General features: G+C 38.3%; 2 protein-coding genes and 1 non-coding gene across 3 annotated transcripts; 1 reads left to right on the forward strand and 2 right to left on the reverse strand.

The window, feature by feature from the left end:
- Positions 1 to 215: 215 nt before the first annotated feature.
- Positions 216 to 614, reverse strand: LOC128219517 (D-aminoacyl-tRNA deacylase-like). The gene has a single exon (XM_052927327.1). The coding sequence runs from the start codon at positions 612 to 614 to the stop codon at positions 216 to 218; it is 399 nt and encodes a 132-aa protein (XP_052783287.1).
- A 3,537-nt stretch (positions 615 to 4,151) lies between these two features.
- On the forward strand, positions 4,152 to 4,280 carry LOC128220819 (U8 small nucleolar RNA). Its single transcript, XR_008258859.1, has one exon. It is a non-coding gene; the product is annotated as a U8 small nucleolar RNA (small nucleolar RNA).
- Positions 4,281 to 7,693: 3,413 nt separating this feature from the next.
- LOC128219518 (LIM domain-containing protein A-like) lies at positions 7,694 to 13,277 on the reverse strand. The gene is made up of 3 exons (XM_052927329.1): positions 13,273 to 13,277; positions 10,070 to 11,210; positions 7,694 to 9,256 (listed from the first exon to the last, which is right to left on the reverse strand). Exons 1-3 carry the CDS (start codon positions 13,275 to 13,277, stop codon positions 7,694 to 7,696), a joined length of 2,709 nt encoding a protein of 902 aa, XP_052783289.1.
- Between the last annotated feature and the right edge of the window lie 3,488 nt (positions 13,278 to 16,765).

Consider the following 16,765-nt stretch of genomic DNA (forward strand, 5'->3'; position numbering starts at 1 on the left):
CTGAGGAATAGCCCCTCGAAACCGATTGGTTTGAACGTTGGTGCCTCCTCTTTCACCTGGATCGAAAGGACCCAAAAAAAAAACACTATCTGGATCGAAACGACCCACAATTTTCATTGAAGATAGGTCGAAACGACCATCCAAAGATGCACTTCAATTTAATCTAACTATCCTCTTCGAGCTGGAACAGCTAGCTCCATTGACCGTCTTCGCCTTTACTTGGGACACTGAAACAGGTCATCCGCATTCATTGCTGCCTGACGCATCAAATCCAATGGATTTTCTTTCCTCAAGGAGGCGACTGCTTCTGCTGTGTATCTTAGGATACTTGGTGACGAAAAGTCCCTCCCTTCTAGCGGAAAATACGGAGCATCCGTCTCTAACAGAAGGCGATGTCTTGGTACTGCTCTAAGTGCTTCTATCTGGTCCGCATTGAATCTTGAAACCAGGAGGGTAAATCTACAGTAGAGCCTTGAGAATGCATCTGACCATTTTCTCAAAACATAGGCACCTCCACGTAAACATTGAAGATAGACCTGTTGATTCTCAGGCAGGTAGGATTTGACCCATCTCAACAGTAGCATGAAGGCTTCTGTCCCATTGTCACCATGCATCCCTCTACAATGCAAAACCAGCACTTGATGTGGCTGCACCAGGGGCAAGACACTCTGCAAATCTAACATTCTTCGGTTAAATGAGGATACTTGGTCGCTTATGCAATGTTGAAACATATGTTTAATACAAACTTAAACGACACAAGACATACTAAAAGAAGTGTAAATGCTACGCATATAGTGTACTTCTTCATTAAAAACGCTAATTTTTCAACATCAGTAAGATTAGTGAAATGATATCCAGAAAGCACAGGACCAAAGCATGGAATTTTTGTATATACAATGAGCACTTCAATACAAAATGACACCAATTCTCAACCTCTTGTGCATCGCATAGCCTACAAAGTCTTGCTTCCACAGGTTCACCTAGATACCGCCCAGTTTTTATTCTTAAAGGTAATATACCAGTACGTAATTGGGCCAGCAAAGAATGAAATGTTTATATAATGGTTCCGCACTAGATGTTATACATTGGAGAGATCAACAGGTGATTTGTTATTGAAACTGTCTATAAGCCCTATGTATATCATGATCTCCTTCACTTCGCTTGACCAATTACAAGTACACATGTTATAGTCAATTTCAAACCCCTGGGCGCACAGTCTGTTTCGGTTCAAGACGCTTTAGGGGCATTACGGTGTATTTCAGCTCTATTAAATCCAAAACACGAGTAACCTTCAAATACAATCACATTTCTGTCCGGCAAATGAGTTTCACAAACAGAGATTGTCCAACTACAAACGTTAGTATGTACAATATGGATTGGTGATCCGATGGGACGGATGCCCTCCTAGTCACGATCACGTGGGGCAGCAGGTTGCTGGTCTGGACTAGCACGGATCCGTCCGTTCGCGTCAATCCGAAAGTTGGCGCCTTGAGGGAGCTGACGTAGAATGGCCCTCGCGTTAAGCTTTATCAATCGTTCTGCCTGAGATTTACTGCTCTTAATGAAAATATTGCGGTTATTCTCACTGTCTTTTATTTTCATTTTATTTCTGAGAACAAGCACCTTTTCCTGAATATCGCTGAAGCTGATTTTCACTGGGCCGGGTTTCCCTGTGATCTTGCTTGGGAAGCGCGCTGTTCCGGTTATTGTCACACGGGTTCGAACTTCTTCGCCCAACGCGCGTATTAGGTTGTTAGCCTTTTCGAGAAGATCCTCGCCGTCGTGTTTCTGTATCCCAGTCGCAATGATGCAGAAGTCAGGGTCGTTTTGGCGGTCTACCGTGTGCCTGACAGAATCTCAGTCACCCGCAACTTGTTCACCATCCTCAACAGCTCGTAAGCGTTCTTGAATGTCTCTCATGAGAATATTTTAAACAATTTAAGAAAGATTTTAAATTCGAGAAATAACTGGAAATTGATATGAACGATAAATATAGAATTGCATTTTCCAGACTACGATTGTGTTCACACTCTCTTGAAATCGAGGTGAAAGATCTAGTAAGATATCACGTATAAATCGTAGATGATGATGATGATGATAATGATGATGATGATGATGATGATGATGATGATGATGATGATGATGATGATGATGATGATGATGATGACGATGATGATACCCCTAAAAATACTGTCGCTCCTGCTGGAAGTGTTGTTGTTGCCACTTTTACAACAACAGCTACTATTCCTTCTACTAACTATCATATGACTACTACTGATGCTGCTAATCTCGCGATAATTAACTATATGTTGCTGTGAATGAAGGAACTAAGCTGTTTGTATCAATGCGAAGACCCTAAATTTATCTATTTAAAATGACGAAGGCGCGAAGTACAATGAACCCTTAAGCAGATTTTCGACATCTACAGGTAAACGACTTCCCTGTATCATTTTACTTAATAGCATTATGAACCGGTAGTCGATAAGTTTGACTCGCGGGTCACTTTTACTTAATAATAATGACTGGGGGTCGTGATTCTATTTGGGTCAAAATACATCCTTACGCCGGCCAAATCCTAATAGCCTCTTATAGAACAATTCCGTAATCAAGTTGTTAAATTAAACGACACGATCTTAGCTAAAGGCGCTATATAAAAATATTTAGCTGTTGCGGAACTAAGAAATATAGTTAGTACATTTGTACTTGATGTTTTCAATTTTTAAACATAATTCAAGAGTGTGGTTAAGATAGTTAAATATTGTTGTCAAGGAGATTGTTTATAAACAATTTCAAAGATGTAATGATGTAATGCTTAGCTTAGTTAATTACTAATTATACTAATTATACTTTTTATAGTCGAAATTTTCATGTTTGACAAGTGTCGAGATGAACAAAATGAGATGAAGCGTTAAACCTAAGAATCATGCACAAAAGAAAGATTGTTCCACAAAAAGGACTAAAATCATTGCTCCCCTGCAATTCATGCTGGTCGTAATGGCCATTAAATTTCAATGAATTAGCTGTTAGCAGATAACTGATAAAAATTGCATGGAGAACCAAATCAGCCCTTTAATCCTTAGCACAAAACCACGGAATGGAACATTATGCATATGCTGCTAAAATCCAGATATATGCTGGCATACAGGGGTTTCCTTCTTAATCGAAAATTGGATAGGATTTCTTGGCATGGCAAACTTAGTTATACAAGTAAGTAACTTTAAGACGTTTGGCTAAATTCATATACTATGCTATGTACAGGCGGTCTGCCTCCATTGATGCAGTTGCTTCTAAGTTTAGTACCTTCAAGTATATTGTTGTATTAGAACATATATAATTGTTGTATGTACTGTTTTAATTCTTGTAGTCTGTGTGCATCTCACTTAATATTTTTATGTCACTTGTTCATGGTCAAAGGCTCTTGTGTTGCCGATATTGCAAATAAAACTAGAAAACTATTATTAAGATAATTTGTCTATTATTACTACAAGACAATACTATTAATGTTTCATCTTAAAGTATTGCAATTTTTAGTTTCATTTATTTTGCAATTATCAATTAGAGCTTTTTTGATAAAGTCATTATGTTATTAAAGAAACAAATTAGTAACTTGCAATATAATCCCAGTAAAATTAAATTTTATAACCTCCCTTTAATATATCATATCATAAAAGTAGCGTTGTTATGGTGTTTTTCAAAATTGTAATCCATACAAAAATAGTATAATGGTTAATGAATACAAATAAAACACAAGCTAGTCTCAGTGTTAATATCAAATATACAGTAACACAATGATATAATGACCTAATAATATATGGCTTACTCTATGTACTATATGTACATCGCTAAAAAGGCTCTTCAGGGCTTGTTCATAAATATGAGTTAAAAAATCTTTACCTAAACTAGTACGCGAAGATGTCGTCAAACATAGAGGCCCGTATAAAGGGAACCAACTATTAAATACAATTGAAATTATTTAGATAATATAAGGGAGGTAATATTTAAATAACAATACGTATTTATCTGAAACATTAGGCGTGTTATGTTAATTACTATCCATTCTGTTTGTTAACACTTGTTTCGTTTGTATCTTATATTTTTTTTAATGTTTTACAAAGTTAATATATAAAATACAATTTTGATTCAATCAATTGTCAACGGTAGGTTTCATTACTTACCTGTGGACTTTTGTCCATAGACACATGATGAACAGTGGTCATGATCTCTTTGATTAAACCACACTGGGGCAGTGGTCAGCGACGGCCACTAGTCTCATTTCTGACTGTCATGGAATATTGCTGTGAATAAACTTAATTGATGCATGATAATGAAAAGCGTATTATCTTTTAAAACACAATATGTGGCAGCCACTTAAAGTTTCTGAATACATATATGAACAAATACTTCAGGATTATCTTCCGTCTTCCTGGTTAAATTCAATCTGATTTAGTGTCGTATAAAAAAAATCTAAAGTTAAAATTGAACCATTTCCTTAAATACAAAAATTGCCTTATCTGTTTTATTCAACAGGAATGAAACTGCTATGTTAAATGTATATTGCATACTGTATATAAACTATATAGAAGAAATCAAAACACCACTTTTATGCACAAGTTTATTGTTGTATTGAAGATATATATCAATTAAAGATTTAACGCTTAAGTTCAAACACTTTAAAATTGCCTTTTGATGCTTCAGTAATACGGACCCTTATCGCTTGTTTACCCAAGTACAATCAAAGCACTGATTGTGCTGAACGGCTTGAGCGATGGTTCCATCCAGGTGATATTGTAAAAGAGATCGTATGAATGATAGCATGGCACCCACATACTCGCTCTCAAGCCTACTCGTGTACTCATCCAATCTACCGACACAACCTGCCCGCCCGCTCACTGACTGACTGACCAACTCACAGAAATATCCCACCCACCATTTCGATTCGGTGTAGCCAATGAGCAGCAGAATAAAACGTACATCAAAGCAAGAAATTGTATACCAGTGTGTTATTCTATTCTGCCTATCAACTATTTTAAGAGAATGTGAGCACAATTGTAGTACACACAATACTCCTTCTATTCCGATCATATCTTAAACAAAGAGAGTATAAGAAATTATTTACAAAGGTACATACTTAGACCAATTAACCGTAGCGGTACTATATGGAAATAAGAATCATTACCATATTCATAAGCTTATGACTTTCATACGCAGGGGTGGATATTTCTTAACTTCTGCACAAATACATAGCAATACGAAGGAAAATAACCCAGTTACCCAAGAAGTTGGAGTATGTGCGCGAATACGAGTTATATCTGAGGTATATATTAGTTGATAATGATAAAGGATATATGTTCTTCCGTATTACTTGAAATGCTACTCGACCATTTAACTAAGTTTATTCCTAGAGCAGTGCAAGCATAAAGGAGAAAACCACATTGAAAGTATATATTGTAAATCTGAATTCCCTACCCCGTGGTATATAATTTATAGAACTTTGCTAAAGCTCAAGACTAAAACTTGAAAATACATTTACTATATGCTAACGAAATGGAAGCATACCTTAACCAATTATAGAAATAATCAACTGTATTACTGAGTGAGCAATCAAGTATGATCTTTAACTTATTAAGCATATATAGTCGATATATATCTTCAGACATGTGGTGCTAGATGAAAGACAGACTAACAGCTTCTTCATAGAGCTTGCATAGATGTCACGGGGTGATCTTAAATGTGCAATACCAAACTCCAAGTCCAAGATTTATCTTTTTTAACAGAAAAAATTCTAAAAACATTTTAAATGTGCTGAACAATGCATTTTAACTCCTCTCTAATCCTCCTTTCTTTTCCTTCTCTGCTCTAAAACACTTAATACACAAATAATTAATGTCAGTCGACATCTCAGCTGGGACGACAGATTTTTCGGGTTCTTACTTTGTTCATACAAAACGACAATCAAATTCCTTTTAATAGATTATAGTTTAGAAATATTCAAATTTGATTTTACAGTAATTTAGTTTTCTCCGAAAGTAACAATTATTATTAATAAGTACACAAAGTTCCCAAATTATCTGGCAACTCTTCATAACTTAACACGTGGTGTTTACATACGAAGTCACGTTGTACAATTGCATCAGAAACTCTGTCCTTAGCATTTTAGTTTTGTGATTTGAATAAGAGCCAAATGTAAACATTCATGTATTTGACTAATAGTGTCGTCTTTTATACAAAGGTGAGACGTTTGAAGACCATAACAAATAATAATATTTATGCGAAAAGCTACAGAAACAAGCTCAGTGGCAAAACGTTTAAACATAAACCCGGTTTAATGGCACTGGGTGAACGCTAAAGACATAGAACATAACATCACAAACATGGAACATGAAAGAACGGCACAAAACTTCACAAGCAGCACAGCGCATGCATACAATATATAGAAAACTAGGTATGTTTATCAATAATTGTTAGGTACCGCCTTGGAACGGCCAGTAAAATGTAAATTTACTGGGGGTTTAAACCAGTTTGTGTGCACAACCTCACTCTTATCCCAACAATCCCGAATATAGTTAAAAGAACGTTAATGGTAGTTCTTATAAAATTATGCATTCATTTGGGGAAATATAAACTCCGTTTAATGGTCCAGGGTAATCTCAAAACACAGAACACAAAAAATCATAATCCATAAACATGGAACAACAGCAAAAAAAATCCACAAACAACTCAGTACATATACACTCTATAAAAACAACACTAACTAGGGGCGTTTATCAAGAGTTGTTAGGTACCGCCTTGGAACGGTCAGTATAATATAAATTTACTGGGGGTTTAAACCAGTTTAAGTGCACAAACCTCACTCTTATCCCTAAGTAAAGATAAAACGTAAAAGATAAATCTTATCAAAGTAAACATTAACTTGAGGAAACTTAACAATAATACAAATAATAACAAACCCCAAGTATTTCTATGATTAGAGATCCCAACTCTATCTGCAGACGGAGGAATACAATTCAGAGCACCTAATGCAAAAAAAATTCAAAGACACAATACAGTCATTGTTTGAAACTATGAACATCACACACAGTCGGCCTTATGAAATAAAAGGTTTAAAACTGTGTGGTCATAGAGTTTCATAATAAAAAGCATCATTGTACTAAATCTGTGAACAAATAAAGAAATCATTATTAAAAATAAAAGCGACATGTATTAGCTAATCTTTCCTTCCAAATAATTTGAAAATGTAAAATATTTGAAGAAAATGAAGTCACATGCCAAAACACTCCGAGTCAGCCAGAAAAGTAATCATCAATCAAATATAGCATGCATCATTAATTTGACTTCATTAAATCAATTAATTAATTACACAAATATAACACAGGCAACTATGTTACATAGATAACACCTAAATTTTTTGTGCATGTTTGCATGTTTTGCTAGGTGTAAGAGAGATGTGAAGCTCCTTCAAGGGTATGAACATATAACACATACGATGATTCTACATGTTTGCATGTTGTGCTAGGTGTTAGGCATATATGTCCCTCCTACACGGGGCATATCTTGGTTATTCATAGGATCAATATACATGTTTGCATGAAACCTCGTGGTGGTCTGTGTTGTTAACTGCATGATCGTGTTACTCGATGTTAAACAAATCTGTCCTTTAACCCCCGGGAATATCGTGAATCATTAAGTAACTCATTTAAGAATTGTTCTTTTTCATGTATGCTCGTGGTGATCTGTGTTGTATCTGTATGCTCGTGGTGGTCTGTGTTGTATCTGTATGCTCGTGGTGGTCTGTCTTGTATCTGTATGCTCGTGGTGATCTGTGTTGTATCTGTATGCTCGTGGTGGTCTGTGTTGTATCTGTATGCTCGTGGTGGTCTGTGTTGTATCTGTATGCTCGTGGTGGTCTGTGTTGTATCTGTATTCTCGTGGTGGTCTGTGTTGTATCTGTATGCAAGTGGTTGTATGTGTTGTATCTGTATGCTCGTGGTGGTCTGTGTTGTATCTGTATGCAAGTGGTTGTATGTGTTGTATATGTATGCTCGTGGTGGTCTGTGTTGTATCTGTATGCTCGTGGTGGTCTGTGTTGTATCTGTATTCTCGTGGTGGTCTGTGTTGTATCTGTATGCAAGTGGTTGTATGTGTTGTATCTGTATGCTCGTGGTGGTCTGTGTTGTATCTGTATGCAAGTGGTTGTATGTGTTGTATCTGTATGCTCGTGGTGGTCTGTGTTGTATCTGTATGCTCGTGGTGGTCTGTGTTGTATCTGTATGCTCGTGGTGGTCTGTGTTGTATCTGTATGGTTGTGGTGGTGTGTGTTATATCTGTATGCTCGTGGTGGTCTGTGTTGTATCTGTATGCAAGTGGTGGTCTGTGTTGTATCTGTATGCTCGTGGTGGGCTGTGTTGTATCTGTATGCTCGTGGTGGTCTGTGTTGTATCTGTATGCTCGTGGTGGTCTGTGTTGTATCTGTATGCTCGTGGTGGTCTGTGTTGTATCTGTATGCTCGTGGTGGTCTGTGTTGTATCTGTATGCTCGTGGTGGTCTGTGTTGTATCTGTATGCTCGTGGTTGTATGTGTTGTATCTGTATGCTCGTGGTGGTCTGTGTTGTATCTGTATGCAAGTGGTTGTATGTGTTGTATCGGTATGCTCGTGGTAGTCTGTGTTGTATCTGTATGCTCGAGGTTGTATGTGTTTTATCCGTATGCTCGTGGTGGTCTGTGTTGTATCTGTATGCTCGTGGTGGTCTGTGTTGTATCTGTATGCAAGTGGTAGTCTGTGTTGTATCTGTATGCTCGTGGTGGTCTGTGTTGTATCTGTATGCTCGTGGTGGTCTGTGTTGTATATGTATGCTCGTGGTGGTCTGTGTTGTATCTGTATGCAAGTGGTTGTATGTGTTGTATCTGTATGCTCGTGGTGGTCTGTGTTGTATCTGTATGCAAGTGGTTGTATGTGTTGTATCTGTATGCTCGTGGTGGTCTGTGTTGTATCTGTATGCTCGTGGTTGTATGTGTTGTATCTGTATGCAAGTGGTTGTATGTGTTGTATCTGTATGCTCGTGGTGGTCTGTGTTGTATCCGTATGCTCGTGGTGATCTGTGTTATATCTGTATGCTCGTGGTGGTCTGTGTTGTATCTGTATGCTCGTGGTGGTCTGTGTTGTATCTGTATGCTCGTGGTTGTATGTGTTGTATCTGTATGCTCGTGGTGGTCTGTGTTGTATCTGTATGCTCGTGGTGGTCTGTGTTGTATCTGTATGCTAGTGGTTGTATGTGTTGTATCTGTATGCTCGTGGTTGTATGTGTTGTATCTGTATGCAAGTGGTTGTATGTGTTGTATCTGTATGCTCGTGGTGGGCTGTGTTGTATCTGTATGCTCGTGGTTGTATGTGTTGTATCTGTATGCTCGTGGTGGTCTGTGTTGTATCTGTATGCTCGTGGTGGTCTGTGTTGTATCTGTATGCTCGTGGTGGTCTGTGTTGTATCTGTATGCAAGTGGTTGTATGTGTTGTATCTGTATGCTCGTGGTGGTCTGTGTTGTATCTGTATGCAAGTGGTTGTATGTGTTGTATCTGTATGCTCGTGGTGGTCTGTGTTGTATCTGTATGCTCGTGGTTGTATGTGTTGTATCTGTATGCAAGTGGTTGTATGTGTTGTATCTGTATGCTCGTGGTGGTCTGTGTTGTATCTGTATGCTCGTGGTTGTATGTGTTGTATCTGTATGCAAGTGGTTGTATGTGTTGTATCTGTATGCTCGTGGTGGTCTGTGTTGTATCTGTATGCTCGTGGTTGTATGTGTTGTATCCGTATGCTCGTGGTGGTCTGTGTTGTATCTGTATGCTCGTGGTGGTCTGTGTTGTATCTGTATGCTAGTGGTTGTATGTGTTGTATCTGTATGCTCGTGGTTGTATGTGTTGTATCTGCATGCAAGTGGTTGTATGTGTTGTTTCTGTATGCTCGTGGTGGGCTGTGTTGTATCTGTACGCTCGTGGTTGTATGTGTTGTATCTGTATGCTCGTGGTGGTCTGTGTTGTATCTGTATGCAAGTGGTTGTATGTGTTGTATCGGTATACTCGTGGTGGTCTGTCTTGTATCTGTATGCTCATGATTGTATGTGTTGTATCCGTATGCTCGTGGTGGTCTGTGTTGTATATGTATGCTCGTGGTGGTCTGTGTTGTATCTGTATGCAAGTGGTGGTCTGTGTTGTATCCGTATGCTCGTGGTGGTCTGTGTTGTATCTGTATGCTCGTGGTTGTATGTGTTGTATCTGTATGCTCGTAATTGTATGTGTTGTATCTGTATGCTCGTGGTGGTCTGTGTTGTATCTGTATGCTCGTGGTGGTCTGTGTTGTATCTGTATGCAAGTGGTGGTCTGTGTTGTATCTGTATGCTCGTGGTGGTCTGTGTTGTATCTGTATGCTCGTGGTGGTCTGTCTTGTATCTGTATGCTCGTGGTTGTGTGTGTTGTATCCGTATGCTCGTGGTGGTCTGTGTTGTATCTGTATGGAAGTGGTGGTCTGTGTTGTATCTGTATGCTCGTGGTGGTCTGTGTTATATCTGTATGCTCGTGGTGATCTGTGTTATATCTGTATGTTCGTGGTGATCTGTGTTGTATCCGTATGCTCGTGGTGATCTGTGTTGTATCCGTATGCTCGTGGTGATCTGTGTTATATCTGTATGCTCGTGGTGGTCTGTGTTGTATCCGTATGCTCGTGGTGGTATGTGTTGTATCTGTATGCTCGTGGTTGTGTGTGTTGTATCTGTATGCTCGTGGTTGTATGTGTTGTATCTGTATGCTCGTGGTGGTCTGTGTTGTATCTGTATGCAAGTGGTGGTCTGTGTTGTATCCGTATGCTCGTGGTGGTCTGTGTTGTATCTGTATGCTCGTGGTTGTATGTGTTGTATCCGTATGCTCGTGGTGGTCTGTGTTGTATCTGTATGCTTGTGGTGGTCTGTGTTGTATCCGTATGCTCGTGGTGGTCTGTGTTGTATCCGTATGCTCGTGGTGGTCTGTGTTGTATCTGTATGCTCGTGGTTGTATGTGTTGTATCTGTATGCTCGTGGTTGTATGTGTTGTATCTGTATGCTCGTGGTGGTCTGTGTTGTACCTGTATGCTGGTGGTGGTCTGTGTTGTATCTGTATGCTCGTGTTGGTCTGTGTTGTATCTGTATGCTCGTGGTGGTCTGTGTTGTATCTGTATGCTCGTGGTGGTCTGTGTTATATCTGTATGCTCGTGGTGATCTATGTTGTATCTGTATGCTCGTGGTGGTCTGTGTTATATCTGTATGCTCGTGGTGATCTGTGTTGTATCTGTATGCTCGTGGTGGTCTGTGTTATATCTGTATGCTCGTGGTGATCTGTGTTGTATCTGTATGCTCGTGGTGGTCTGTGTTGTATCATATGGTTGGGGGTGAACCAAAAGTACCAAAATCAGAAAGTTCAATTTTTCCTTAAAACAGACTGAACTTATGAATTAGGGCTAGTAATAGTATGAGGTAAAAAACATGCAATATTGTAAATGAAAAAATAAATATTTCTATCCCTGTCTCAGCTATGTGTATACACTAAAGAATAGCATGTAGGGGTCCTGTGATTTTTACAAGACACACTCAGAAGCTTTTTTTTAAATAAATGGAATTTACTCGGACCAAAAACTCAATTAAAATGTACACTAAGATATGAATTACATCAGTTTTGGACAGTTATTTTTCATCTTGCAATGGTATCATCTGGTGTCTAGTCCCTTGAAATGTATTTCAACCATGCCTGAATGACAGAAATGCAAGGTAAAGCTCTAGGAAACAATGGTGTAATATGAAGGCTATATCAAAGGATGGATTTCTTTTAAAAGAATTGAAAAATTGTTTACCATTACAATTAACCAGTCTGTAGTGTTATATGAATCTATAATGAACTACTTTGGCGAAATGATAATGTACAGGATATTTGGCTTATCAAAATAACACCTGTTCTAATAGCAACAACATAAAACCACCACACATACTATTAAATCTGAGGCAAAGTGAAAGTAATGCAATTCATGGAAGATGACGCAGCTGACAATTATCAAATAACATGAATGACAGGAAGAGTATATCCATTATCACACTCTTTTGATTAGCATTTGTCATTATTTACAATTGAACAAAAAGAAATTTACATGAAATGAGATAAGCACTGAATCATGAGTGAAGTAATAATGTGAAAACAATGAATCTAAATGATACACATGAAAACGCTATAACATTGTAGCAGAAAAAATATGCAATGAGTGAAAATGATTACAATATGTCAACAAGAGCCGTCGTAAGACAGCGCGCTCGACTACGCCGCTTTGACTTAGAATACAATAACGATGTAATAATACCAAGTTTGGTCTCTTTATGTCAAACCTAACTGAAATTATTCGATACATAAGTTGACTTTGATGCTGCCCTCCCACCAGCCCGCCCAAACAATGACGCAAGTCATTTAAATAACTTGATTTCCCATTATGAAAATGTGGTTAAGAAGGAAATTAGACAAAACTCCAAAAAAAAAAAAAAAAAATCAAGGGCCATAATTTGCATTAAGGCTTAAAATAGAGTTATGTTTCTTGTTGTAAGATGGTCTTAAATAATTTTGAATTTTATTAAGTGCATTTAATGAACGGTATAGAAGTTTTTTTTTATTAAAATCCCAACTTGCCCTTAACTCTATTTGATTAAAACTTTAACCTAAGTCAATCAGGGGCCATAACTTGTATTTAGGATACGGAGTTATGTAACCTCATTGGGTGATGGTCCTGAACAATTGTGTGAAGTATTAAGTCAATTGAATGAAGGGTATAGAAGTTATGAAACAATATCCCAACCTGCCCTAAAACTTTAACCTAAGTTCCATAGTCAATCAGGGGCCATAATCCGTGTAAAGAATAATATGGAGTTATCTAACCTCATTTTGTGATGGCTCTGAACAACTGTGTGAAGTATTAAGTCAATTGAATGAATGGTATTGGAGTTTTCAGTGAAAATCCCAACTTGCCCTAAAACGTAACCTGCCCTAAAACTTTTACCTAAGACAATCAAGGGCCATAACTTGTATTTAGGATAATATGGAGTTATGTAACCTCATTGTGTGATGGTCCTGAACAACTGTGTGAAGTATTAAGTCATTTGAACAAAAGATATAGAAGTTATTAATAAATATTCCAACTTGCCCTAAAACTTTAATCTAAGTTCCATAATCAATCAGGGGCCATAATCTGTTTAAAGAATACTATGGAGTTAACTAACCTCATCATGTGATGGCCCTGAACAACTTATAAAGTATTAAGTCAATTGAATGTAGGGTATTGGACTTATAAGTGAAAATCCCAACTTGCCCTAATACTTTAACAGGACGCCGACGCTGGAGCGAGTAGTATAGCCCACCTATTCTTCGAATAGTCGATCTAAAAATCATTTATGTATAGGTTAAGCAGTGCATTTGGTTGGGGGAAAATCTTGATTTGTTTAAGGCTGTAAACTGCAAAAAGGTTTGTCCAAAAATAATTTCATACCTGTTAAGGAATGTTTGGAATATGTTTCTATAAGGGCATTAATTATCAATTTGGAAGACATTTCTAGGCAGCCATAAGTAGAGCCTGTTTTTAACAGTGATTAGACTTCAAACTTAGAAAGAAATGAAAAATATAATCAAAGCAGAAATGTCAAGAGGCTTATTGCTGAGTTGTTATCGGAAATAAGACATTGACTGCCATGTATATAATGAAGTGTACTAACTATATGATATAAAAATGTTCATAGACAACAGTGGTAGAAATAAATAAAAACAAATTCATCTAGATTATCTGTTAGTGACACTGGTATGGCAACAGAAATTGAAGTATGTGAACATCAATACAGAGTGAAAAATCGCATCTTAATAAAATCATAGTTAACTTCAAGTACAATATCTATGCATAGAGCACTGTCAGATAAGACAAGTAATAAATGCAATAAATTTGGCACTGTCTGTACATACTGGTCATCTCAAGTTGCAGCAGAATTTATAACACAGGAGTTTATCATTCTTCATTTAGTATGATTGCCTTTCAGACCTTTCTAGTAATGTTTGAATATGAGGAAATGGTAGTTGAAGTAGTATACTGTTCAAGCTGATGGTCCAGGTACACAGATAGTTTGCGTTTTGCCTCTTCATTTATATGGTCAGCTCTCGGGTCAGCCTTTTAGCACAAGACAACGCGCACCTGCTAAGATAGTTCCAAATGACGATGTTTTGTTGAAAGAAGCCGATCTGAATACGTTTTTCATAAAACACTAGTGTCATAAGAGAAAGGTATAACCTACAAACAATTCATGTGTAACCATTGTGTTTTTATTTAACAATGCACTGTGAATATTGTGGAGTTACAGTCGAAGAATATATTTTACAATATGAATCAGCCGCCTTTGGGCGCTACTTGACTCACGTACTTGTGAATAGCGGACAAAAGGTTTATTTTATTTGGCCGTGCACTTCCATTTAAAAGTGGTTCCTGGACGCTTCTGTTTGAGGTATGAAGCCGGGGACCAAATGATGCATGCCTGTCGAAAAGTAGCATGATACCTATGAACGGCACTGCTTCGCAGTACCGTCAAAAAACAGTATGGGATTGAACAATATTACTCAGTGTTTGTATACCACGTGATAATTTACTTGGTAAAAGAGCGAAGGCGGGGAGCTGTAAGCGGCGTAGACTGCGCTATGTTTTATTTAAAATGGTGAAGAAATAGTTAAGTAATCTTTGTGAAAAGTCTTCATTCGAAGCGCAATATTGCCTTCAGACGAAGCATTTATGACGCAAGTGTTCACGTGGTATACACAAACTGTAACTGTTGTCTTTTGGCAGACAATATATCAGCCCGATTCACACGCATGGTACGCATAGCATCATCACTCTGGTGTACTGTACGAGAGTTCCCAATTCACGCTCTTACCGTACGATGGTACGCATAGCATCATCACTCTGGTGTACTGTACGAGAGTTCCCAATTCACGCTCTTACCGTACGATGGTACGCATAATATCATCACTCTGGTGTACTGTACGGGAATTCTCGATTCACGCCCTTACCGTACGATGGTACGCATAGCATCATCACTCTGGTGTACTGTACGAGAGTTCCCAATTCACGCTCTTACCGTACGATGGTACGCATAGCATCATCACTCTGGTGTCCTGTACGAGAGTTCCCAATTCACGCTCTTACCGTACGATGGTACGCATAGCATCATCACTCTGGTGTACTGTACGAGAGTTCCCAATTCACGCTCTAACCATACGATGGTACGCATAGCATTATCACTCTGGTGTACTGTACGAGAGTTCCCAATTCACGCTCTTACCGTACGATGGTACGCATAGCATTATCACTCTGGTGTACTGTACGAGAGTTCCCAATTCACGCTCTTATCGTACGATGGTACGCATAGCATTATCACTCTGGTGTCCTGTACGAGAGTTCCCAATTCACGCTCTTACCGTACGATGGTACGCATAATATCATCACTCTGGTGTACTGTACGGGAATTCTCGATTCACGCCCTTACCGTACGATGGTACGCATACTATCATCACTCTGGTGTACTGTACGAAAGTGCCCGATTCATGCTCTTACCGTACGATGGTACGCATAGCATCATCACTCTGGTGTCCTGTACGAGAGTTCCCAATTCACGCTCTTACCGTACGATGGTACGCATAGCATCATCACTCTGGTGTCCTGTACGAGAGTTCCCAATTCACGCTCTTACCGTACGATGGTACGCATAGCATCATCACTCTGGTGTACTGTACGAAAGTGCTCGATTCAAGCTCTTACCATACGGTGGTACGCATAATAGCATCACTCTGGTGTACTGTACGGGAATTCTCGATTCACGCTCTTACCATACGGTGGTACGCATAACATCATCACTCAGGTGTACTGTACGAGAGTGCCCGATTCACGCTCTTACCGTACGATGGTACGCATAATATCATCACTCTGGTGTACTGTACGAGAGTGCCCGATTCACGCTCTTACCGTACGATGGTACGCATAATATCATCACTCTGGTGTACTGTACAGGAATTCCCGATTCACGCATTAACCTAACGGTGGTACGCATAGCACAATCACTCTGGTGTACTGTACGAGAATGCCCGATTCACGCTCTAACCATACGATGGTACGCATAATATCATCACTCTGGTGTCCTGTACGGGAATTCCCGATTCACGCTCTAACCAAACTATCCCTTTTTATAATTGCACAATTTATTTATTAAAGTTTTATTTAATACTTCTAAAATGTTTGAATTATATTTATTCACGCAATGAAAACAAATTTACATTTGTTGAAAGTGATTAATGTGATATTAACGTTAACGTTATACATTTATTCAAATGTAATGTTTATGGTCATTTTTTGCCCGTACTAATTAATCGCTATCATGTTTTACCCTGGTTCAAAAATATAATTGAAGCTTCAATATAAAGAAAAAAATCCTTGACAATAAGCAACTTACCAGCATTACTGAAATTGCACCAGGGTTGTGTCATTTCCCAGCGGGGTGATGATCGATTGTTTCCACTCTCCAAAATTGAAAATATTTCATCCCAAGTACTCGTTGAAAGAGAGCAACATGTTCCATACTTTTGTTGATCTGTTACATTTTCGAAGGTATTTTTAGAAATTACAATTAAACCAAATGGCCGTTATGATTGGAAGAGAGGTGGATTTTATGGTATCTTTGGTGCGTA

This window comes from Mya arenaria, chromosome 15, assembly GCF_026914265.1.
Source record: "Mya arenaria isolate MELC-2E11 chromosome 15, ASM2691426v1".
NCBI classification, from domain to species: Eukaryota; Metazoa; Mollusca; class Bivalvia; order Myida; family Myidae; genus Mya; species Mya arenaria.

Excerpts from the sequence above, each read along its gene's own strand:
- LOC128219517 (XM_052927327.1), bottom strand. The coding sequence starts at position 614 with ATGCATGGTGACAATGGGACAGAAGCCTTCATGCTACTGTTGAGATGG.
- LOC128219518 (XM_052927329.1), bottom strand. Across the intron at positions 9,257-10,069 it reads TACAAGACAGACCACCACGA|CATACAGATACAACACAGAC; the intron begins GTATACCGATAC and ends TACAACCACTAG.